This window comes from Patella vulgata, chromosome 6 (genome assembly GCF_932274485.2).
Source record: "Patella vulgata chromosome 6, xgPatVulg1.2, whole genome shotgun sequence".
NCBI classification, from domain to species: domain Eukaryota; kingdom Metazoa; phylum Mollusca; class Gastropoda; family Patellidae; genus Patella; species Patella vulgata.
Genome location: NC_065884.2, coordinates 65,357,039 through 65,384,455, shown reverse-complemented (window position 1 = coordinate 65,384,455; position 27,417 = coordinate 65,357,039). Strand labels below are relative to the sequence as shown.

The 27,417-nt window shown below is 36.5% G+C and overlaps 2 protein-coding genes across 5 annotated transcripts in view; one reads left to right on the top strand and one right to left on the bottom strand.

The window, feature by feature from the left end:
- Positions 1-2,559: 2,559 nt before the first annotated feature.
- LOC126824485 (EF-hand calcium-binding domain-containing protein 5) lies at positions 2,560-20,413 on the bottom strand. Its single transcript, XM_050553719.1, has 17 exons — positions 20,350-20,413; positions 17,842-18,515; positions 16,685-16,841; positions 15,301-15,438; positions 14,813-14,968; positions 14,085-14,187; positions 11,973-12,131; positions 10,643-11,083; positions 9,838-9,984; positions 8,781-8,977; positions 7,713-7,869; positions 6,776-6,924; positions 5,562-5,690; positions 4,934-5,200; positions 3,833-3,967; positions 2,937-2,985; positions 2,560-2,570 (listed from the first exon to the last, which is right to left on the bottom strand). Exons 2-17 carry the CDS (start codon positions 18,453-18,455, stop codon positions 2,560-2,562), a joined length of 3,009 nt encoding a protein of 1,002 aa, XP_050409676.1. The 5' UTR covers positions 18,456-18,515; positions 20,350-20,413.
- Positions 20,414-20,491: 78 nt separating this feature from the next.
- LOC126823323 (uncharacterized) overlaps positions 20,492-27,417 on the top strand; it is a 65,032-nt gene continuing 58,106 nt past the window's right edge. For all 4 annotated transcript variants that reach the window (XM_050552088.2, XM_050552086.2, XM_050552087.2 and 1 more), the window contains exon 1: positions 20,492-20,685. In XM_050552088.2, coding sequence (XP_050408045.1) covers positions 20,632-20,685 — 54 coding nt within the window. In that variant the 5' untranslated portion in view covers positions 20,492-20,631. The remainder of the gene's footprint in view (positions 20,686-27,417) is intronic.

The window sequence follows — 27,417 nt, the reverse complement described above, 5'->3', positions numbered from 1 at the left end:
GGTGATTCTTGCGGTTTGAGCTGGTCTAGGGAGCGGCAGTTTCGTGCTGTTTTGAAAATGAGCTACAACAAAACAAATCTTTTTTATATTTTTTCTGGGAACAGGGATCGGCAATTGTTACCTGTACCAATTGCTAAAGGGTTATATTTGAGGAGTCGATGGGGAAGAACGATCTAAGTCACATTTTTGTCTTTTTGCATAAAAGGCAAAACAGACTTTGGACGAGAATGCTTGACGCGAACAGAACAACGAGTAGGTTTAATTACAACTTCAAATGATGTTTAATACAAATCATAATTACCAGTACAACAACTGACTTCCACTTTTCAGCCAAATTAAGGTCAAATAAAGGGCACGATGGACGTATTTGTCCGGGAGGCCATTTCACAAGGGCCTTGGTTCAATGTTTTTACCTGAAATTGATTGTTCCACAGAAAGCTTATACAATTTGCTACTAGTAGGGTTCGTTGAAAAAGTGACTTAGATCGTTCTTCCCCTGGGGCTCTTCATTTATTTAAATCTTTAAACTTACTGTTTTAATCCGTATCCAGTCATCAAATTCACCTTCTTCTGCTTTATCCAAGAAGAAAATGGCTAACGTTGCTTTAAGAATATCACAGATTATTTGCGGAGGATCTTTATAACTTCTCAACTCAGCGTATGCTTGTTGATCTAATTTCGACACGTTATCTCTGAGTTCCATCAACATCAAACGATCGAACATTATATCAGTTCTAGCTTCATCATCCTGTTCTCCCTCTAAAATATAAAACATCTTTATAAAGATTGCTTATACCAGACAGGGAGAGTCTATTTTTTTTTTACGGTACACAGACATTTAAAGCAATAAACAATAAAAGGACTGTCTAATCAAGTGAATTGATCGAGGGGGCGGTGGCTGTAAGCGTTCGGTGATAGAGACTTCACCCAAGATAAGAGAGACAGAAAGATAGAAAGAGATAGAGAGAGAGATGGGGTTTAACATCCACTAGACACAAAAACCCACGAGGTTGGACAGGCGATCCTACTCCTTGTCACGTACAACCGGGGAATCAAAACCACGCCAGTTGACTCAATGACAGATATTAGGATACCATTCGGCCATCCAGACACCGTAATAAGTGGAAAGACAACACCCTAGATAAGACACATCACACACAGACTGCAAGTAGCCCGCCGTAGAATCAAGTGAATGGATCGGTGGGGCAGCTACAACCATCCATTGTGTTGTGCAGTCCTGAGCCTGCAGTGATACTTGTTTGGCAATATGGGATTTAGTTTTGTCGAGAGTCTAGTGACCTGATCGTTCAACTACCATAGCCCTCGGTTATTACCAAATATGGTCAATAATATCTGTTTTAGCTCCCAGTGAACAGTTTTGGGAATATGAATTTTAGTTTTGTCTGGAAAGACATTTTATAATTGTCAAACTTTCTTTAACTCAATACGTACCCAAAATCCTCATTTTCTCAGCTCCATTAAATTCCTTCGTTATTTCTTTATGCGCCATTTGTAAAATTCTCAACATGCGCTGTATTTCTTTGTTTTCGTGAGGTGGAAGTTTTTTCATGTCGCCAATACTGATGTCTACTAGCGCTATAGCTTTACCATCGTCATCACGTAACGGGAAGGCAAGATGGCGTTCACCGTATGCGTCTGCTGTTACAGTCTCAGAATTATCCACACATTTAAAAAGATAATCTCTAAAAATTAAAACATGAAGAATGATAATAATAATTCTCAATTTCTATGGCACAGAAATACTTTATGGCAGTTTGTATTGCACTTTTAAAGAAGTCTGGTTGAAAAGATGAGTTTTAAGCTGAGATTTGAAACATTCTACAGTCTTGGTCAGCCTAAATGACAAGGGTAGTGAATTTCAGCTAGGCCAGACCCCCCCCCCCCTCCCCTGATTGGACAAACAACTGAGGTCGTGTCTACAAATGCACGTAAAAGATTCCTTGTCATTTGGAAAGATCCCTTGGCAGTTGGAAATTTGAGAAGAGTTAGAGTAGGCTGTAACACATTTGTCCAGACAAAAGTTTCTCTCTAGCACTGCACACATAATCACAGAAATGAAAAACAACACAAATAAAAATGTTCTCGTCAAACTGTCTCAGTCGAAGTGATATTCGGTTTTCTAGAAAGATGAAACAAGATGAACCATATTTTGGAAGGATATAAAAAAAAAACCAATTAAAATGTAACATACCTAAACAGATTGTCCTTGCGTTCTAATCGTGGAGGTTTTGCACAATATTCTGGTGGTCCTTTCGGTACGGTTGTCAACATCTTACGTAACACGTAATCCATACCTTTACTGTCCGGTTCAGCCATATATTCCACGACTTCTCGTACATGGGGACTTCTTCTCTGTATCCATGATACGGCACTTTCAGTTATACGCAATAATTTACGTCTCATGTCAACATGGTGATAGGCAATACTGAAAGCCTTAGCGATACCCTGAATTAAACAAAAAAATATAAAATCCTTTGACAAGTATCATAATTTTGTTTACGTCTCATGTCAACATGGTGATAGGCAATACTGAAAGCCTTAGCGATACCCTGAATTAAACAAAAAAATATAAAATCCTTTGACAAGTATCATAATTTTGTTTACGTCTCATGTCAACATGGTGGTAGGCAATATGAAAGCCTTAGCGATAGACTGAATTAAACAAAAAAATATAAAATCCTTTGACAAGTATCATAATTTTGTTTACGTCTCATGTCAACATGGTGATAGGCAATACTGAAAGCCTTAGCGATACCCTGAATTAAACAAAAAAATATAAAATCCTTTGACAAGTATCATAATTTTGTTTACGTCTCATGTCAACATGGTGGTAGGCAATACTGAAAGCCTTAGCGATACCCTGAATTAAAAAAAAAAAAAAAAAATCCTTTGACAAGTATCATAGTTTTGTTTACGTCTCATGTCAACATGGTGATAGGCAATACTGAAAGCCTTAGCGATGCCCTGAATTAAACAAAAAAATATAAAATCCTTTGACAAGTATCATAGTTTTGAAATAACAAATATTTTGATTGACCAATCAGAGCAAGCTAAAATATCATGTGATCTTACAAAATGGTGCTTCCCAAGACAGTGAAAATAGACACCGAACCAAAATGCCTGCAGTGATTTTGACATCGTTACTGGTTGCCTACAAACTGTTTGTTGCTTAAGTGATTTAAAGAGATCATATTTTCATTTTATCATATGAAATGAAATGAAATGGGCTTTAACGTCCTACTGTTCTGCTCCTACAGGGCTAATGAAGACGGGCATATGCCATACAGTGTGCCTATGCTTATATCGAATTCCAACTGCCATGGGATCTTACATTAACGCCAATGTATACACGAGACCTTGTTTTTTCGTTCCATCCGAGCGACTAGAAAGCTGTCCTTGTCAGGCACTCCGTCCTGCACCACTGATAAGGGGAAACCATGTCCGAAAATGAGTAATTTTAAAGAAAAAAACAATCTGTCAACTATCTATGCCAGCTGTACAACATATTCTTATTCTTATGATGCATGAGAGAGAGAGAAATGGGGTTTAAGTCCACTCAACACAAACTAGGTCATTTTGGGACTAACATATGGTTCAATTTTATTTCAATAATTCTCTAGTGCATAGTGGTTTATAACAGTGGGAGGAAACCGGTTGACCTGGAGAAAACCCACGAGTTTGGATAGGCGACACTACTCCTTGTCACGTGCAACAGTAGAATCAAAACCATGCAAGTTGACAACCATTTAGCTATCCATCCCCCCTGATAATGATGATGGATGATGATGATGATGCATGCTAAATAACTTACCTGAAAGAATTGTATTTCGTGTGTAATAAATATAGCTTTAGTGTGGGGATCAGCGATTGTATCAATTCCTAATAAACCAAATGCTCTCTTTCTTTTATCTTTTAATGGGATTACAATAAATGATCCTTCACGTTCCTGAAAAAAAATGAGAACGAATTTGCAATTACATAAATTTTAGTGCATAACAATGCAATAAATATCTGAAGAGGAATTCGCACCTCTTCAGCGACCTTTATTAATTGATAAAACCAATCTAATATTCTGATTTGACGGGAATCGACTGTACAGATCACAACAGGCATTTTTGAATAAATGAAATGAAATGGGGTTTAACGTCCTACTGTTCTGCTACGACTGGGCTAATGAAGACAGGCATATGGCATACAGTGTACTAAGAGGGAAATTTTGCCTGGGCAGCGGCACTACAGCCTATTCTTGTATCGAATTCCAACTATGCCAATGTATACACGGGACGTCGGTTTTTCGTCCCATCCGAACAACTAGACAGCTGTCCTTGTCAGGCCCACCGTCCTGCACCACTGACAAGGAGGGAAACCATGCTGGAAATCCCAATGAACTTTCTCGGCCAACGCAGGTATCGAACACACGACCTCCAGGCTAGCGAGCCAGTGTCTTACCCACTTAGCCACTGTGGCTCACATTTTCAAATATGATGGTTTGAAAATTTCTACACAAATCTGCTAAAGTGTAAATTCACACATGTACAAAGTGAGAAATGAAATGGGTTTACAATCTAATTTACTGCACCTACTAGGCTAATGGCACTCATACGCCATGCAGTGTGCTATGAGGGGAAATTTTTCCCAGACAGTGGCGCTATGGCCTATCAATTTTTAGATTTAACCTGCGGGTAAAGGTATTTTCCAAGCAATAACAGTCAAAATGTGAAATTAACGTAAGTGAAAATATAAAAATCTCCGCTCAATAGTAGTACGAACAGATTTTAAGTTGCAATAAAAAGTGGTTTATTCTTCATGACCTTTTTTCCACCACTATTTTTCCTGTAAAAATAACCCAAGTTCATACAGAACTACCTGCAACATAATCAATAAAGGTTTATTAAGATTTAAATTTATTTACCTCAGGCCGTCTGCGTGTATTCCAGAAGTGAATGTTACCATGGTTACCAACTCTAGGAACATGAATAGGTTTCCCGCTTTCTAGAGCAGCAAAACTTACTCCCTTCATATCCTTATATAGTATTTTATCTAATACGTAATCTGCATCTTCGGGTGTAGCGGCAACATATCGCAGAACTGTCTCGCCTCTTTGTGGAAATTTAACATTTCGTTCCGACATGGAAATATTTGCACTGATTTTCTTTCCACCACCATGAGCTTCAGCATCCTAAAAGAGAGAAATTGGGTTTAATGTCCACTCCAACAAACTAAGTCATTTTGGGACTAACATATGGTTTAATTTTATTTCAATAATTTGCTTGCTTGTAGGGGTCTTTAGCTGCAGGGGGAAACCAGAGGAGCCACAAAACACCTACTAGGTTGGTCATGTGACACTGTTCCTTGACACATACAAGTTTGGGCTCGAAACCACGCCACTTGACTCAATTAAAGACCTTACGATCTTAAGTGCATGCATTAGACAATTCGACCATCCAGCCCCCCACGTTTTTACTAGTCTGGATCAATTATATATCACGTACAACAAGCCTGGTACAATAAGAAAATAGAATCAAAGAAGAATAACAAACCTTATAAAGAGCTTGAAATACAGCTCTATAAACAGGTTCCATACTAGCGCCACCTGTTTCAGCAGCAGTCACTATCTGTTGTAACCATTTCTTCCTGGCTTCACCACGGATACGATCAGAATATGATCTCTAGAATGCACAAACAAATACTTAGGCCATAAAAACAAATAAATAAAAACCTCACTCCAGGACCAAATTTTGGTAAGTGAGAGAGAGAGAGAGAGAGAGAGAGAGAGGGGGGTCATTTTGGGACTAACATATGGTTCAATTTTATTTCAATAATTCGCTTGTGCGTAGGGGTCTTTAGCAGTGGGAGGAAACCGGAGGACCCAGAGAAAACCCACAAGGTTGGACAGTCAGCCCTACTCCTTGTCATGTACAATCGGGCAATCGAAACCACGCCACTTGACTCAATGACAGACCTTATGATACAGCGCACACACGCTAACCTTTCGGCCATTTAACCCGCTAAATTTTGGGTAAGAGAGAGAGAGAAATGGGGTTTAACATCCACTCGACACAAACTAGTCAATTTCTGGAATATCACATGGTTCAATTCTATTTCAATAATTTGCTTGCGTGTAGGAGTCTTTAGCAGTGGGAGGAAACCGGAGGACCCGGAGAAAACCCACGAGGTTGTCACGTACAACCAGGGAATTTTTGGTAAGGATCGTCTGAGAACAAGAATATTTTTTGTGTATGGCCTTACAGATACATTATGGAAGATTAGATAAAGAGCTGGCAGTTCTCGCTATAATAGTTAAAAACAAGATAATTTAAATGGAATATGCTGAAAATTTCATTCAAATTGTTCCACTCTGAACCGAGATATTAGCGTTTGAATTTTAGGCTTAGTCTCGATCATCATTGCTAAAGTCGGTACGATAAAAAACATATTCTCGATTATCCATTTTTTGATTAAATCATCAATGAGCATTGAACAGCAAATCGATTTCAAATCCAGAGACATGGTCAGACTAGTTCCAAGATGGCGGATTGTTGATGGCATCTTTATTACTGTGGAAGGATACAATTTAAAGGCTGATTACGCCTATTTGTAGACCTACGTTTTCCATCTATTTAAAGTCTTACTGGGGGACTTATATGTTTGACCTTTAGATTCCAATTTTTTAACATCCAATTTTTTTTTTTTTCTAAATTATAATTTTTCATATTTCAAATTCAAATAAATAAGTAAAATAAAGAAAACCAACCTCCACACTATTAGTGAGAAATTCTAACAACGAATCGAAGGTTTCTGATCCTGGTATTTCCTGTACGACCAGCTGGATTAACATACGGAACTCTCGTTTACTCAATCTCTGATCCTGGAACCGAGATTTCTTCTTCATTTCTTCCTTCGCTACAAAGATATCAAGTTTTAAATAACAATATGAAAATCTTTTGTAATTTATCAATCTAATTAAAATACAGATCTATATTTTATACTTTCAATGGCCTCTACTACACAAAGACCCCGGTTGTACGTGACAAGGAGTAGGGTCGCCTGTCCAACCTCGTGGGTTTTCTCCGGGTCCTCCGGTTTCCTCCCACTGCTAAAGACCCCTACGCGCAAGCGAATTATTGAAATAAAATTAAACCATATGTTAGTCCCAAAATGACCTAGTTTGTGTCGAGTGGACGTTAAACCCCATTTCTCTCTCTCACTACACGAAGATCTGACCAGTTATAGTGGGAGGTTGTGTCAGGGGTCATACAAGCGGCTTCTGACCCTATGACATCAGATATTGATTAATCAATCACTGTGGATGTTTCTTGTGGTTTACCCAAAGTTCCATACACAGTATCCAAGAACTTGCCCTCACATCAACTAGAATGCATGTTATGTAAAAGCCCTTCCAAATCCTAGTGATGTGAAGAAAAATAAAACGAAAATTTTGAACTATAAAGAAACAAAACTAAATAGATTGGTAATTTACATACTCAAAAATTTTTGTGAGCTAAACTTCTTAAATTTGGTAAAATTCCTCTTTCTGATCATAAGGAACCAAGGTGGCTAAGTGAGTAAGGTACCTACAATCTCGCCAACAACCACATGCCCTAACCTTATTTGCATCTCTGCAACCTTGACAAAACTTGAACTGGCCTTAAGAAATAGATTTAGCCATTTGATCGTGTTACTATACATACCATAATATATAGCTTCCACTTCCTGGCCATCTTTATATTTAACCATGACATCTTCTACATCCTCTAGATCTAAATATCCTGATCCATCGTTATCCCATTTCTCAAATAATACATCTATCATTGATTTACGTTTAGCAGATACAGCTTCTCTTCTAGCCTAAATATAACAATATCTCAAAATATATAATAATGTCTCAAAATATATAAATATGTCTCAAAATATATCCCAAAATATATAACATTAACAATGTCTCAAAATATATATAACAATGTCTCAAAATATGTCTCAAAATATATATAATAATTATGTCTCAAAATAAATAACAATGTCTCAAAATATATAACAATGTCTCTAAATATTTATAACAGTGGCTCAAAATATATATAACAAAATATATAACAATGTCTCAAAATTCTGTCTCAAAATGTATAACAATGTCTCAAAATATATATAACAATGTCTCAAAATATATATAAAAATGTCTCAAAATATATGAAATGAAATGAAATAGGGTTTAACGTCCTACTATTCTGTTCTGACTGGGCTAATGAAGACGGGCATACGCCATACAATGTGCTAAGTAGGTAAGACGCTGGCTCACTAGCCTGGAGGTTGCATGTTCGATCCCTGCATTGGCCGAGAAAGTTCATCAGGAATTTCCAAGGTGGTTTCCCCTTATTAGTGGTGTGGTGCAGGACAGAGAGCCTGACAAGAACAGTTGTCTAATCATTAGGATGGAACAATAAAAACGAGGTCCCGTGTATACATTGGCATGCACGCGAAAGATCCCTTGGCAGTTGTAATTTGATATAAGAGTAGGCCATAGTGCCGCTGCCTGAGCAAAATTTCCCTCAAAGCACACTGTACGGCTAATGCCCATCTTAATTAGCCCAGTTTAGGAGCAGAACAGTAGGACGTTAAAACCCCATTTCATTTCAATCCATTCTATTCAATGTGCTATGAGGGAAGTTCTGATGATCTAATGTGCACTCGCTAAACCATTCGGCCACCCAACCCCCCCATCTGAATTAGAAAAAAAGAAAATAGGCCTAAACAATTAATCCTACCTTTGTCAATCTCTCCATTTTCTCTTCCTCGGTTTCCTCATAACCATCTTTAATAAATTTCAATAATCGAGTAAAAACGTCCTTGACTGGCTCGTCACCTAAAAATGTTTCCGTTAGTTGGACAAACTGTGAGACATTGAGCGAACTCTCATCAAACGCTGACATCTGGGATTGACTTCTGCTTGTTAGTGTAATTCCTGAAAAAATAAAAAAAAACAATTATCTAAAACATTGTATCCGAGAGAGAGAGAGCGGTGCTACAACTTACTCTTATATCTTTTACGTGCATACCAATGTGTACACGGGACCTTGGTCTTCCATACCACCCAAACGACTAGACAACTGTCCATGTCAGACCCTCTGTCCAGCACCACACCGGAAAAACCCAATGAACTTTCTCTGCCAACACTGGGCTCGAAACTGCGACTTCCAGGGTAGCGAGCCAGGATCGTATTCACTTAGCTAAGGACGAAAACAATTTAAGAGTGTTTGTGTACCTATGGGTAATGTGTGACATGGATAATTAAGAGTGACAAGTTAATTAGTGAAGCAACAACAACAAAAAAAAAAAACATGAAAAAAGAATCACGATACATCGATTCAGCGTCTCGTGATTCAATACGCGAATCGTGAGAAGGAGAGAGAGAGAAATGGGGTTTAACGTCCACTCGACACAAACTAGGTCATTTCGGGACTAACATATGGTTAATTTTATTTCATTAATTCACTTGCGTGTAGGGGTCTTTAGTGGGAGGAAACCAGAGGACCCGGGGAAAACCCACGAGGTTGGACAGGCGACTCTACTCCTTGTCACGTACAACCGGGGATTCGAAACCACGCCAGTTGACTCAATGACAGGCCGTATGATACAGCACGCACGTGCTAACCATTCGGCCATCCACCCCCCCTCGTGAGAAGGTGAATCACAATACATCGATTCAATGATATATCGTGTCAGCACTATAAAATATCCATATTGGAGTACTTCGTTTAAGTATGAATGAAATGGAATTTTTGTCCAACTTTCCGTTCGGACAGGCTTGACTAAAAACGTTACCTGTCTTTTCTCTCTCAAAAGCTGTCCCTTCAGCAAAAGTAACAGAAATTCTTCCGGTTTGACCTGCTGCTTCTTCACGTTCCGCTTTCAATGCTGATTTAGGTTTAACGGGTTTAACGGGTTTAACTGTGTCAGTTCCGCTTCCTGCTAATATATAAAATAAAAATATATGTAAAAAAATTTCAGCATAAAGAGACAAATATAATACACTTTTTTCTACAGTGCAGTCTCCTTGGAATTAGGGGGGTGTGTGTGCTATTTCGGGGAATAAAAATTCAGGACTATTTCCACTACTTTTGGGACTAACAAAAAGTAACATATGGTTCAATTTTATTTCAATAATTTGCATGCACGTAGGGGTCTTAAGCAGTGGAAGGAAACCGGAGGACCCGGAGAACACCCACAAAGTTGGACAGGCGACCCTACTCCTTTTCACGTACAACCAGAGAATCGAAACCACTCCAGTTGACTCAATGACAGACCTTATGATACAGCATGCACATTGGTAACCATTCGGCCATCCAACCCCCCAACAGAGGAGATAACATCAAACAATTCTGAGAGTCTGGCCTTCAGCAACAGCATTAATTCCAGAAACAGGGATCTCACTTGAGGTTAATTTTGCCAGATTAACCAATTTTTGTTCTGGTGAACAAAATAAGTTGCAAAAATGTCATACTGGCACTGCCAACATTTCGAAATGATAGCCTGGGCAAAATTGAAAAATCTATGAGAATTGAGAATAAAACACCTCTCTGGAAACACTAATGAGAAAAAAAAGATGAGATATGATATATTTACATACCTGCGTCTGTTACTTTGTTGGTTTCATTTGTTTCTTTAACGGTTTCTTCTGCCTCTCCTTTTTCTTTCTCTGAATCAGCTGTCTCCTTTTGTTCTGGTGCTACTTCTTTGACTTCCTCTTCCTTGACTTCTGCATCTTTGACTTCTCCATCTTGAGCCTCTCCATCCTTTACTTCTGCATCTTTGACTTCTTCTTCTTTGCCTTCTGCTTCCTTGCCTTCTCCATCTTGTGTTTCTCCATCTTTGACTTCCTGTTCTTCCTGCTTTATTTCTTGTTGTGCATCTGCCGAGTCCTGTGGAGTTTCTGCTGTCTCTACCACTTTTGGTTCCTGTGTTTGATTTTCTTCTGTTTTATTATCCTCTACTTCCACCTTCTGTTCATCTTTTATTTCTTCTTCTTTTGTTTCCGTTTGTTCTTCTTCCTTCAAATCTTTATTCTCATCTATTAATTAAAGACCCAATATTTCAGAATAACTGGCATACAGAAATGAAATTTAATTGGTGACGAAAACTTTATTTTAGTAAATTCAGCGCATGCTACATGTTTTTCCTGAGGGAGGAAACGGGAGTAAACCCACAAGGTTGAAAAGACACTCCTATCTCCATACACTGTAACCCGGGTATTGTTTAATCTCGTGTTTTTAGCACTAATTTCTTTCACATTCATTCAGTATCAAATCTTTGTTTAAAAATTCGTAAAAATTATTTCAAATAACCAAAAATCACCTAATTTGTCCAGTTTAAAGCTGATTGATTAAATTTGATAATGAGTGACGTGTCCAATTTACAAGTGTTTTATTTCCTGACCACTGTTCAAAAATTAATCTTTATACATCAATAATCAGTTGGGTTGTTTATTTTTTAACAGTGATTGAGAAATTAAACGCTTGTAAATTAAACTGGACCCTCATTATCAAATTTAATCAGTCAGCTTTAAAATGGACACAAGTGGTAGTCCATTGCCACCAGGCCTATGTTACTTCCCGGTCCCTGCTACCCCTATACAGTCTCGGGACAGCCCTAGTGTAGCCGGCAACCTTGAACACACAAACAAATGACACTCACAAATATTAGTACAGATAGACGAAACAGTCTTAAATCAAAAACAGTTCCAGAATTTGGTTAAAAGACCATTTAACCAAATTCATTTTATATCGTCTAAAGAAGATGTTGAATGTTGCAAAATTTTCAATTGCACATCTTTGTAAAAACTGAACGGACTTTTATTCATATTAGAGAAATACCTTTCACAGTAGTTTGCAAGGATTTACAAATCCCTCAAATATCTTGGGTGATGCAAGTCACTTAGCTTAGATTAATATTTGACAAACCTAAAGTTTTCTGTGTTGATTCTTCTGAGGTTTGTGGTGATGGTTGTTCTTGTTGAGATAGAGCAACTTCTTCGGTAGTTTGTTGAGTAGAGGGTTCATCTTCCTCTTCTTCCTCGTCACTAACACTGTCATCAGCTTCATCAACTTCTACAACAGGCCCTGTTAAATATATCAATAACACATTTAAACCTCCACAACAACAACAGGCCCTGTTAAATATATCAATAATACATTTAATCATGCATATCAAAAACAGGTCCTGTTAAATATATCAATAACACATTTAAACCTCCACATCAACAAAAGGCCCTGTTAAATATATTAATAACATATTTAATCATTCATAGCAACAACAGGCCTGGCTAAATATCTCAATAACACATTTAAACCTCCACATCAACAAAAGGCCCTGTTAAATATATCAATAATACATTTAATCATGCATATCAAAAACAGGCCCTGTTAAATATATTAATAACATATTTAAACCGCCATATCAACAACTTGCCCTATTAATATATTAATAACATATTTAATCATGCATATCAACAACAGGCCCTGTTAAATATATCAATAACACATTTAAATCTCCACATCAACAACAGGACCTGTTAAATATATCAATAACACATTTAAACCTCCACATCAACAAAAGGCTTTGTTAAATATATCAATAACACACTTAAATCTCCACATCAACAACAGGACCTGTTAAATATATCAATAACACATTTAAACCTCCACATCAGCAAAAGGCTTTGTTAAATATATCAATAACACATTTAAATCCCCACATCAACAACAGGCCCTGTTAAATATATCAATAACAGTTAAATCATCCACATCAGTTATACACCACTACAACACAACCTTAACACAAGCGTAACCATTTCAACCTCCACATCAACAAAAGGCCCTGTTAAATATATTAATAACAATTAAATCATCGACATCAGTTATACACCACTACAACACAACCTTAACACAAGCGTAACCATGGACTTGAATTGACCCAATGTTTATTACACTACAACCTTTCAAAAAGATAACACATGTCATTCTCAAGTAAAAACCTAATTTACTACATTGTACTAATATTAATAAGTTACGTGAAAGCTTATTGAACAGGTTTATGAGATATTTTTTGGAATGACAGATGAAGTCCATTTCAATATCCCTCTGTTAACTTTGTTTGGGGTGTGATAATAACGAGAAATAGTGTCTATGGCAAGTACAAGTAAGCCTGGAAATAAGGCACAAGACAATGTCAGACACAGGCTCAGGCTTTGTCAGGCACAAAACGTCTGGTGCCTGTCATTTTGTTTGGAATGGATTTGTCTTTTTTATTGATATTATTAATACATATATCCGGCACTAAGTTGAAAATGTCAGGTAATATTTTATTGGTGTCTGACATTTTGTCAGGTACATCTAAAACTGTTATTTCCAGGCCCGAGTACAAGCATTCCCATTCAATATCTACATTTTAAACAAAAAAGGTTCAACGTATTTAAGTAACTAAGTATCTAACTCAATATCATCCAAAGTCTTTGACATTGAAAATACAAATTACTTGTCAATTTAAATCAACATTGATGTTGTGATATTACCGGGAAAAGATGGGCTTCTGATATCCAATATTCAAGACAAAAAAACCCCATTTTACCATTGGTACACAAATTGTGTACCATAGGCCATAATACGTTTCAGTGCCATTTATAACAAGGGATTCGAAGAACTAGGCTAGACATATTTCACAAGTCATGTCAAACGGTGATCTCATATTCCTATCTGGAGAGCATGCGCAATAAATACTATCGATATAGACTGGAAAAAACAGATGCTAGAGATTGCCATTCGATTGAGACTTCTGGCGTATTTCGCTGAACATAACTGATTAGAAATTACAGTAAAAACAGAAACGATTGAATGCAAATCAGTTTATATACATTCATATTACATTATCAATTATCATATGCGTTGCGACCCATTTGTGTCAATTTCTAGGTCCCAAATATTAACTCCTTTAAACAATAAATATTGAATATACCTGCCTTTAAAACAAAAAAATTTGATACATAACAAAATATTATAATTTATAAAAGATCTTACATTGTCTGGGATTACGTAGACCTTTACATTTCTCGTCATTCTTCATTTGATCCCAGTATTGTTCAAATAGATTTAATATCCTATGTCTGTCTAATAACGCAATCTACAAACAAATAAATCATAATATATACATATATACTTATTATTTTCAAAGACCACATGTCTTTTTTAGTAAAGATCTAGATATAAAGAGCTGTCTGTTCTCGTTAAAATACACATTGGTGTGCATGTAAAGAACCCTTGACAGATGGAATTTGAAATAAAGGGTAGGATATTGTGCCGCTGTTCGGCCAAAATGTTCCTCATAGCACAAAGCAGAAAAGTAGGACATTAAATCCTATTTCATTTCATTTTATTTCAAACCTTATCAATGTATCATGTAAAACAAGCGGTTGCCATGCAAGATTACGCCCACATTTTGCAAGAGATGGACAGAGAACAAGCTTAAAAAAGATTTTTCGTAGAATCAGGAGCCATAATCAATGAAGTTACGGTCCGGTACATGCCAATATCAAAAGAAACTGAGATCTTTGGGAGATAACCTATATTTCAAGTTTCGTCAAAATCGGGTAAAAATTTTGACCTGTAGACTTTTCTACAAACAAATTGTAGACGGATGGGACCATGACAATAAACCTCCATATCAAAATGTGGGCGTATAAAAACTAAAGTTTTAAATAACCATCCACCATGTTGTCTGTTGCATATCAAAATAAGTTTATACTTACGCCACTATGATCACATTTCATAAAAAGATTAGACAAGTATATTCTACGTTGCTCACGTTCAGCGGATGCCCGATATGCTGCAGCACACTTAGACATGTGTACCATGAACTGTTCAAACACTTCTCTGGGTAGATTTTCTATGTACGAACTTATATACTGAAAAGACAAAAATGTAGACTTTACAGTTGATCGTCATTTGCAACTTATCGGGACAATATCTGCTTTTCAAAAGGGCATTATGGGAGATTAGATAAAGAGTTGGGAGTACTCATTAATTTTGGAAACAATTTTTCTCACAATGTTCACCATTAACTTAAACTACATTCTGAAATTGAAACTTGCAGAACCATTAAGTTTGTCATCTTCAGTTTCCAAATTATTCTATTTATCACTTTTGTGAAGTTTAAAATTAAAAAAAACAAGTTTTCTGCAGTATTCTTAATGGGAGATAGTTTTTAAAATTTCTTAACAAAAGAGTTGAAACTAACCTTAACAAATTCATTTAAAGTTAGAGTAATGCCTGTTTCATCTGTGGGTTCTAAACTGTGGCCTAATCTAGAAACTCTCTTTAATTCTTCTGGAAAATTTTCTGCCACCTCATTAAATGATCGTAGAGCATTCTGGAACTAAAATATATGGTAAATAAAAATAATGTTAAATTATATTTTATGGACAACATTTTTGAATTTGATATTATATAAATGTTCCAAGCATGCTTCCACTTTAACTTTTTGACAGTTAGTCAAAAATGTAATAAAATTGGGTTTAAGCCCTACTGTTCTGCTCCTACTGGGAAATTGAAGATGGGCATATGTTGAGCTATGTGGGGAATTTGCCCGGGCAGCAGCACTATGGCTTACTCTTATATCGAATTCCAACTGCCAAGGGATCTTTTACGTGCATGCCAATGTATTCACAGGTCCTTGGTTTTTGTCCCATCCAAATGACTAGACAGCTGTCCTTGTCAGGACCCCCGTTCTCTTCAACTAGTCAAATTCACTTCACCTTTGTCAAGCATGTCAAATATAACTGAAATGAATTTAGAGCCCATGGCCCTTATTCACGAAAACTTAAACTAAGATACAATCGAAATTTTAAGAAATACTGCAATTCAATTGGCTGACCAGTAAAATCAATTTGCATATATCCAATTTGCATATTGGTCAGCCAATCGAATTGCAGTATTTCTTAAATTTCGATTGTATCTTAGTTTAAGTTTTCGTGAATAAGGGCCCTGGTTCTAATGTATTTTTTATACATTTTAAAATAGAAAAGTTAGAGATAAGAAACTTGAGATTTTATAAAACAAATGAAATGAAATGGGGTTTAACATCCTACTGTTCTGCTCCTATACTGGGCTAATGAAGACGGGCAAACGCCATACAGTGTGCTATGAGGGAAATTTTGCCCGGGCAGCGGCACTATGGCCTACTCTTATATCGAATTCCAACTGTCAAGGGATCTTTTATGTGCATTCTAATGTATACACGGGACCTCGGTTTTTCGTCTCATCCAAAGGACTAGACAGCTGTCCTTGTCAGGCCCTCCGTCCTGCATCACTGACAAGGGGGAACCACGCCGGAAAATCTGGATGAACTGCAAATGCAGGTATCAAACACCCGACCTCCAGGCTAGCGAGCCAGCGTCTTACCCACTTAGCCACTGTGATCCCCGATTTATAAAACAAAACATAACCTTTAAACTGTAACCTCAAGAATCAAATTACATCACAGTATACCTTTAAATATTTATAATTATCAAAAAAAAACCGCTCAACAGTATTTCAAAACAGTTCAATCGAGCGGTTCATCAATAATAAATTGGACAGAGAGCAGCATGAACCTGTGGGATAGCTTATAAATAATTACCAACCAGTGACAGTTCAACCCGACCATCGACAGCAACATTCCATTCTGTAAATTGTGTAAGTAAACAATTGGAACGTCGGATATTTTCTAAAAGTTTTAAATGTTGTTGATGTTCTCTTTCTGTTCGTCTACGTTTTACATCAGCCTTGATTTTTGCCAACCTTTAAAATAAAACCAGTAACAAATATTGGATTGAAAATATGTCCATAATTTATATTGTGGAGGATGCCGAATGTTGCATAAGTTTCAATTCAATCTGATTAAAATACAGATTTATATTTCGTTTCGTTGTTTTATAGTTTTGATGGCCTCTACTACATGAAGATCTGACTGGTTGAAGTGGAAGGTTGCGTTAGGGGTCATACAAGCGGCTTTTGACCCTATGTCATCAGACATTTGATTAACCAATCAGCATTGATCGGGTTACCCACAGTTCCGTGCACCTCACGACAAAAACTTGCCGTAACAGACCATTTCATTGGCTAATCCCTCACATCATCCAGAACGCGGGTTATATAATAACTCTTCCAGATCCTAGTATAGTAAAGACAAGTAAAACCAAATTTTGAAATATAAAAAACGAAAAGAAATAGGATCTGTGTTTTAATCAGATTAGTTTCAACTTATAATATTTTTGGAAATACTCAACAATTTTTGGATTGATATTCCTTTAAGTGATTCAGTTCTGGCAATTTTTATGTTTGCAAGGGATGAATAATAATTCCTCATTGATGATCACCGGCATAGGCGTACGGGCTCGATGACAGTTAGGGGGGCAGAAACCGAAATGCCCGAAAAAAATTTCGGGTTTACAGACAGCGCCGTCGGTCTTCCTCGAGAGGCGAAGAAGCAGAGCTTATCTTGCATGCCCCCCCTCCCCAAAGGAGAATTTTGGAATATTTGACGGCTGCAAACACGTTTTCCTGCTATTTCAGTCCTTGAACAAAGTGGTCTATTATAGCCTAATTAAGATGGCTGACTCAAATTCCAATTAAAAGATCAATCGTTTACAGTCTACGAAGACGGGACCGTTAGCAGAAAATTTTGAAAATTTAACTGCCGCAAACGCGTTTTCCTGCTATTCTAGCCTGTGAATACAGCAACTTCAATTTGGTCCAATATAGCCCACCTGACTGACCCGAATTCCAAACAACCAATTACCTGTTATCTTCCATGTTGAAAAGTTGCATTCTGAGATCTTCCGAAACTTGTCGGATTCCACGAACATAAGGTGATGCTTCAGCAAAATTACTGTATTTAGGATTGTTCCTTAATAAATATTGGGCTAAAAAATTTAATGGATTAAAGTTTGCATTTTTATCTGTTTCAGCTAGTTCTTGAAAATCAACCACCGTTAATAGTTTTTCTACACCAAGGATTAATGTGGGTAATAATTTATCTACTAAATAAGCTCTTATTTCCACTGTAGCCTGATTTTCAGCCAACCATTCTCTTGCCAAAAGTTCAACACTAATTTTTCTGGCTGTTTCCCTGGCCTTTTGTTTTGCGATTAAGATGCTTTCTTTTTTCTCCTGTCTCAGTGAGCTCAGCTGTTCCATTGTTTGTTGTTCGTGCAATCGTTTCCACCGCTTGACACCAGTACTGCTACCACTATCCCCAGCCCGTCGTTCAAATTCGGGAGTATCTGCTTCGTAAAAACTACCTGGTGTTGTAGAACGTCTGCTGGATGTTGATGTTGGGGTTCGTCCTGCTGACATTGCGATTTGCATTGCCCCAGCGCTACTTGGTGGGCTAGGCTGATATACTTCTGCCATGTTAAAGCTGTAGAAAGCCTAACTTTCAGGCAAAAGGCTCTAGTAAGTTTATATTATTATCTGAAACAGAAATGGTATGGTTAGTTATTTGTCCACATCCAACAGTAGCAGTATGTATTGAATATCAACATTAATCTACATGTAATATAGAGCAAAGCTCTAAAGCATTGCTGAAGTGTGGTGCTTGTCAAAGCAAAGCTCTTTTCTGGTAACACAAGAGTGTAAGTGCAGCTGTTATAGACTGTTGCCTTAAAAAAATTCAGACCAGAGCCAAGAAGGCCTACACTGGGCAAAAAAGGCAATGTCAATATCTATAGCCTGAGTTATTAGGGGTGATGATTTTCCGTGATCGCGGAAAAAACGCGGAAATCGCGGAATTGTCCACTCAAAACGGAATTTGAAATCTCACACGGAAAAAGACGGAAAAGCCGATATTTGCTGATACTAAACACAAACTCAAAATAGTTTTGCAGTTATCCAAGTATTTTATCTTTTTATTCATAAAAATCGGAAATATTGAATGATATCGCGTGGTTTTGTTACTGTCTATTTTAGTATTTCGCTACTTTCATTTCATCATTTAGGAATCATAATTTTAATCGAAACGAAAACCCGTCTTTCATGTATCCCATTATAAAATTACTCTGTAGTTTAACTTGAATTAAACATTGTAATGTATATATATGTCTTTAAAAAAACTTCTGTCACTTCATAAAAGTAAAAATCGTTTCATTTACTTCTTATTTTACTGCCGGGCTCGTGACTCGTGTTTATCCGCATTAACCACGTGACATCAGAAATATACCGTAGCCTTGTGAATCCAGCCCTTATTCTCGAAGAAACGGTAGTAACTACGAAGATGTCTGGATAAATCGCGACTACACCTAGCAGCTGAGAAACATGACTTCGTCTGCTAAAAAGATGAAACGAGCTCACAAGATGTAATTTTCTGTTATTTAATTCGGGAAACAGGTTTAAAGAATAACTAGTCATTGAACATTACAAGTCATTCACAATTCAACATTTGTTATCATTGGTTTAAAATGATCCGTTTTGTAATAAAAGGCATTTTAAGATGTTTTATTCATTTATTCATAAAATAACATTTTATCTCGAAAAAACGGAATATGGTCAGCTCTGAAACGGAAAATAACGGAATTAAAAATACTTAAAACGGAATTTGCTATTTTCTGAAACGGAAAATCATCACCCCTAAGTTATCTCCCCACAAATCTCGCCCAAGCGAGGTTACTTAGTTAATTTATCATTGACATCATAATGAAATTAATTCTAACACTTTCTGATTTTCAACAAAATTAATCAAATACTAAATAGGATCTATCTACTCATCATACAATTCAATTTCATAGGGGTCTTTAGCAGTGGGAGGAAACCGGAGGACCCGGAGAAAACCCACGAGGTTAGACAGCCGACCCTACTCCTTGTCACGTACAACCGGGGATTTGAAACCATGCCAGTCGACCCAATGACAGACTTTATGATACAGCGCGGCACACGCTAACCATTCAGCCATCCATCCAACCCCTAAAATTTAAATGAAAATTAAGTCCTGTCTCATCTGCATGATTTAGATGACATGTACTAGTATTATGCCTCTCACCTGATAGTTATTTTGACATGTTGGCTGAGAGATGTTCAGAATATTTCTGCACTACTATTATATTTAGTACTATTACCAATGTGAATGAAATATGACAAGAGTCATAGAATCTCAATAGATGAAATTTCTTCAGAATTTCTTGATACTTATTTGTAGAACAATTTTGAAACGATGATCTTAGAGTGATCTATCAAATTAATCAATGCAAAGCAAATATCCACACATTTTGTATCACCTAAAAATGCAAAGTATAAGGCAGTTAATCGATTTTACCCTGTTTTCTTCAATTTGTTTCAGCTGCAAGTGCTTTTGGCAGCCATACTTGTTTACCTTGTGTTGCTAAGCGGAAGTGAAGTATTTGACCTAAAATGACCCGAGATGAAATCATATCCGGATTCTCGCACCTGCGCTGAGTGGGCCAGCGATATTATTTGTGATTGCCTCATGAATTCCTTTACAAAACTATGAATTAGTTTCTTTATTTTCAAATGTTGTGGATTACGATATTACGAAGATTGGAGTCTTGACATTTTACAGAACTTTGAGTAGATACTAATGGCTTTGGTGACTATCCAAAGGTCTCCTAGTCCAAGCAACGACCCAGAAGCTGTAAGTCTTGATTCCTTTTTGGCATGACCAAATTTTCTAATTTGGTTTTGAGAATTGACTTCTTTCTTTCGTAAAACCACTTGTTGGTTGAAACCGTAAGTTTTTCACTGCGAAGTTATGCCATTTAAATGAACGCATTTCCCAATTATGTTTATTTATAAACCAAATACAAAGGAAGCCTTGAATATTATAAGCATTATATTAATTTTAGATTTGCCATTTTTGGAGCTGTGTTATAGTGTAGTGAGTAGTGACTGTGTACTGTCAGTACTGTCACCCAGCTGACATTGTCAGTCAGGAGGATCAATAGGCTATAGTATATGTATTTTTGCTTTCTTTGAATTTGGTGAATAAGACCGTCAGTTTAGTTGGCTGAGTATAAGAACATTATGTGTATAAATTAAGTGCTCATAATTAAGCAATTATAGGTCTACAAAAGTAAAAAAAAAAAGGCCTAGTGTACATGTAGTACGTTGACCCGGCTACTTTTGACTTAATTCCACTACTAACCCTAACCCTAAGTAGCCGGATCAACGTCCTGCGCCAAAAAAAAAACCCCAATAAACATTAAAACTGTTAGTGTTTAACATGTGGCCTAATTAATTAATCATTGATGTTTAATAAATTTCAGTTAATTTAGTTAGATTAGATTTAGAGTCTAAGATACATTAGACTTAGAGCACAAATTGTTTTAACAGAGTCAGACCAGGGATATGCTGAAATCTACCAATCATCCAATGTTTCATCTCTGGTTCTCCAGATTTTTAACATTTAGGACCCAAAATAATTTTAGGGTTATATTTTATAGATTAGTAAGCCTGAACATCGCAAAAACAGCATTGGCGGTTGGCTGACTTCAGTAATAGGCTACCATTGGAGCATGACTAACAAAAAAGTCCATGCTGCAAAACTATTTACTATTCAAAAAAACACAACACAATTTATATGGAAAACAATCACTGGTTTATACACATATAGCACAGTATTTTGACAAGTATTCTCTTATCGTTTTCTAGAGATTGTTTTCCATATAAATTGTGTTTTTTAATGTGCTCAATCGCTAAATGCCACTCAGGGATTATATTTACTATTCGTGACATATTGACAAATGAAAAATACGCCAAAAGAACAATACATACATGTAAGCGTACCATTTAGGTATGTGTGTGCATTACCGAGATGTTAAATTACTTCACCATTAAATGATAATTAAAACCACAAAAATGTTCCTGAAATATCCAGCTCATGCCATAGTGAAGTTAAATCCATAGGCCTGGCCAATGATAAAAGTAGTTGGTCCATAGACCTATAAAAGTATTGTACAGTGCTAAAATAATACATTATGCCTACACTAGATAATTATACAATCTGATTAAGACATAGATCCTATTTCGTTTCCTTTTATAGTTCAAAATTTCGTTTTATTTGTCTGTACTACACTAGGAGCTGCAAGAGTTGTTATATTACCAGCGTTTTGGTTTAAGTGAGGGATAAGCCAATGTAATGATCTGTTACAGCGACTTCTTGGTGTGCCATGCACGGAACTGTGGGTAAACCACTAGAAACGTCAACGCTATCAATGTATGACATCATAAGGTCAAAAGTCACTCATACAACCCCTGACACGACCTTTCAGTACAACTTATCAGATCTTCATGTAGTGTAGGCCATCGAAAGTATAAAAAACGAAACAAAATATAGATCAGTATTTTAATCAGATTGGATAATTATATTATTTTGCATTCTATTTCATTTATACATGTAGTTAACTGCAAGCCTGGACATAAAGACACATCTCACATTACATAACATAGGGATCAACAAATCCTGACAGTGTGCTTGATAATGTCTTTGACAGATGCCTTATGTCCAGGCTTGATTAACCATAATTACAACAAATTAAATACTCCTTTTGTCCATGACTCCATGAGTGTAATAAGAATTTTGTGAAATTCATGGTTCCCAGGGTGGATCGATGTTAATTTCAAGTCGGGACATAAGGCAACTGTCACAGACTTTGTCAAGTACAAATTATCATATAACGGATACATGTACATGTACAAGCCTGGACATGTCACTTTTCACTTATGTCTGTGACAGGTTCCGTACATACATGTACATTGTACATGTACCATGTTCCGGAAGCAATGACCATGACTTTTACAACATCTAGCCGTTGCTATATTAGTCTATTATTCCCGAACTTATTGGTATGTTATCTCACTTTACCACAGACATGTGAACAGCAGCGTAGTCCAATCAGAGGTTGTGTCACAAACACACTCAAATCAAACATGGCGACCTCCGTGGAAACCTTGACATTGAACGAATCTTGAACTTTGCAACTCAATTATCACAGGTACATGTAGACATTTTATCCGGAAAACACGAGACTTGGTATTCACATTATTTTCTATCAAGGAATCTTTAAATCTGTGATACACAATAAAAACAGTCTCTAAAAAAAGATGTACACTTGACCTAATTTTGCTTACCTGAGAAGCAAGTATGGAAATATGCCACCTGTCAAAGAGAAGTTTTCAGACAAGAATTCAGGCATTGTGAGACACAGCCCTTCTTGTGCCTGTCATTTTGTCTGGCACAGATTTGTATTGTCAGTGGTCTTTTATGATATTTTTATAATATATCCCCCACAAAATTTGACAGTTTGTCATCTAGAATTATTATTTGTTGACGTTAAAGTAGCTGCATGTAAGTCTCTAACTCAATATCATTTAAAGTCTTTGACATTGAAAACACAAATTATTTGTCAGTTAAAATCAACATTGATGTTGTGATCTTACACGAGAAAGATGGGCTTCTGATATCCAGTATTTAAGACAAAATAAACATTTTACCATTGGTAGACGAATCGTGTTTCATAATGCATTTCAGTACCATTTGTAACAAGGGACTCGGAGAACGAGGCCAGACATATTCCACAAGTCATGTCAAATGGTGACATCATATTCTTATCTGGAGAGTATGCACAATGAATACTATATGTATGTAGACTGGAATAACCAGGCGCTAGAGATTGTCATTCGTTTGAGACTTTTGGCGAATATAACTGATTTAAAATTAGAGTGTAAACGGAAACAATTGAATGTAAATCAGTTCATATACAATCAGATTACATTATTATATGCATTGCAACCAATTTTGTGTCATTTTCTAAGTCTCAAGGGAGCCACGGAGGCTGGGTGGGTAAGGCGCTGGCTCGCTAGCCTGGAGGTCGGGTGTTCGATCCCTGCATTAGCCGAGAAAGTTCATCCCGATTTTCCGACGTGGTTTCCCCTTGTCAGTGATGCAGGACGGAGGGCCTGACAAGGACAGCTGTCTAGTCCTTTGGATGAGACGAAAAACTGAGGTCCCGTGTAAACATTGGAATGCACGTAAAAGATCCCTTTGCAGTTGGAATTCGATATAAGAGTAGGCGATAGTGCCACTGCCCTGGCAAAATTTCCCTCATAGCACACTGTATGGCGTATGCCCGTCTTCATTAGCCCAGTATAGGAGCAGAACAGTAGGACGTTAAACCCCATTTCATTTCATTTTCTAAGTCTCAAATATTAACGATGCAGCTCCTTTAAGGCAGGCGTGATTGTTTGAGAATACTGGACTCTGTTGTACATGTACATGTATGTAATTTTCTTTAGACACAACTACATTTTGTACATTATACATTCATGTATGCATGCTTGATTTGTAAACCTTGGGGTTTTTTTCTTATCAGTATCAATACACACTACATTGTTGTAATAAAAAAAAACAAAAAAAAAACAACCAGATTTTAAATATTTAAAGAAGAAAGTTATAGTGTTATATTACATAGGAATGTGGATTTTGTTATTGATGGTCACATCCATGTACATTTCTATAATCCTTATATAAACATCTTCAAGGAGAGCATACTTGATTTATTCTTTCTTTGATTATTTCTCTAAACCTAATTCAAATAATGATTCTTTTACATGAAATCAGTATCCATGGTATACTATATATCTAAATGTACAACAGAAACATCAAAGTTTATCAATTCTATGGACATTTTTCTGCTTTAATGGCAGGTGAACCTTCCTGGATAATGCTGTAGACTAGAGATCATGTACTGTATGGTACATGTACTGTAGAATTTCAAAATTTCAATGACATTTAGAAATACATACATGTAGGACACAATTCTGTGAAATAGAATTAATACTGAGTGAAGTTTCCACTAGTGTTGAGTATTGCCACTGCAGGTACGATATGATAGCCTACGTATTGTGATTTAGGTGCTACGATACGATTCGTACATGTATCACGATTCATAACCAGATTAATAATTACCAAGAAAATAACAAGATAACTGATTAATTGATATTTTTAGTCCTGCCGATATCGAGGATATAAAACTGTTACTGTTATATTGTCACCACGGTCTATCCTCTAAGATGCTACATGTATATCAGTGTTAAGGTAACCCATAATTAATTCAACCATAGAAAGGTAATTATAGGGTCTTGATAGACTGTGGTGACAATATCATGATATTGATGTGGATCAAAATAAGGACCAAAATAATTTAAGGGTTTTTGTGTACCTATGGATAATTAAGAGCGACGAGTTACATACTGATGCGACAAAAAAATCAATTCCGCTTCTTGCGATTCAATATGCGAATCACGAGAAGTTGAATCGCGATAAATCGATTAAACGATATATCGTGCCAGCATTAGTTTCCACTAGGAAAGCCGTGAAGGCTCAGAGAGTAGGGCTTACTCTTAGTGAGGCCCTGGATTCAATCATTGTGTTTGTAGAAAAAGTTTCTAAGTGTGGTTTCCCCTTGTCAGTGATGCAGGATGGAGGGCCTTGCCAAGACATTATTTTGTGAACAGCTATACCCCAAAATTGTGTATAAGTGATAGATTATCTGTACCTTTAAAGAAAAAATCTTAACCAGACATTACGTAAGAGTTAAATCTGCCTATAGACAAGGAAATCAACAGTATTATATGTCGCTTTAATATTTTCCTTGTTTCGAGAAATGCTTTAGATCATCCAATCTGCCAAGTGGCAGGGTTTCGATGCCACACTAAGTACGAGGCAAGGAGTAGTGTTGAAAGTTTGTCTACTCTCGTGGGTTTTCTCCGGGTCCTGTCATGTTTTTAATTTACAAATATTATGGATAATATTTAGTTAGAGAGGTTAAGGTACTTTGATATTAATGTTGGGGGTTGGGTGGTCTAGTGTTTTAACGCATGCGCGTGAAATCATAAGGTCTGTCATCAAGTCAAGTGGTTTGTTTTCGATTTCCCGCTTGAACATGACAAGGAGTATAGGATCGCCTGTCAAACCCCGTAGGTTTTCTCCGGGTCCTCCGTGTTTCCTCCCAATGCTACATGTACATGTAAAGACCCCTACCCAAAAGTGAATTATTGAAATAAAATTGAACCATATGTTAGTCTCAAAATGACCTAGATTGTGTCGAGTGGATGTTAAAACTTCTCTCTCTTGATAAACTTATAACTGTCCTGCAAATTTTCCCCAATACATGTCTCTAGTAACGCGTGTGCATGAAATCACAAGATCCGTCATTGAGTCAGTGGCGTGGTTTTCGATTTCCCGCTCGTATGTGACAAAGAGTAGGGCCTCCTGTCCAACCTTTTGGGTTTTCTCTGGGTCCTCCTACAGCTAAAGACCCCTACACGCAAGCAATTTATCGAAATAAAATTGAACAATGTGTTAATCCCGAAATGACCCTCTCTCTCTCTCTCTCTCTCTCTCTCTCTAATGTTACACCTCTACTTTAAGGATATTAAAATATACGGTCATCTTAACCTAGTAATATTACAAGTTAGTCAAATATTGATAAACCATTAGATATTGATAAGAGAATACTTGTCAAAATGTGCTATTCCATATAAATTATGTTATGTTTTGGTTTGTTTTTTTTGTGTGTTCATGTACATGTACATGTATTACAATTGGTCAAATAAAGATATATATGTACATGTACATGTACAGTGTATGTACAGCAAATTGAATAAAAATAAACAGAACACAATTTTATGCCATATTTTTATTGGAAGTAACTACATTTACCTGATAAAGACTTTTGTGGGAATGTATCTTTTAAACATACATTATGCCACAGCTAAATGTCACTATTGAAGCTCTTTCTTTAGGCCTGAAATGTTATCTAATTTATACTTAATTAAATAAGACATTGATTAACTTATCCAGACCATAATCAACTCTCGATGCCATTGCTAGCCTGCAATATTTAGCTGATTGGAATACATTTTTTGAAAAAAAATTAAAACGTAAAAATGGATAGTTATTGAGACTTTCTTTTTATCGTACTGACTTTAGTAATGATGATCGAGACTAGCCTAAAATTCAAAAACTCACATCTCGGTTCAGCATATTCTATTTATGTTATCTATTTTTTAACTATTACAGCAAGAACTGTGAATGCTTTATTTAATCTCTCATAATAATGACCCCTTAACCTTAGATAAAAAAAATACCTAATGATAAGAGAATAATTGTCAAAACGTTGTGCTATGTGTATAAACACCAGTGATTGTTTTCCGTGTAAATGTTTTGGGGTTTTTGAGGTTTTTTTGTGCTCATGTACATGTACCATGAACATGTATTACAATTAGAAGTACAGTACTACCTTGATACAGATTTTTGTGGGAATATATCTTTTAAATACATGGTAATCTTAACTTTGTAATACAG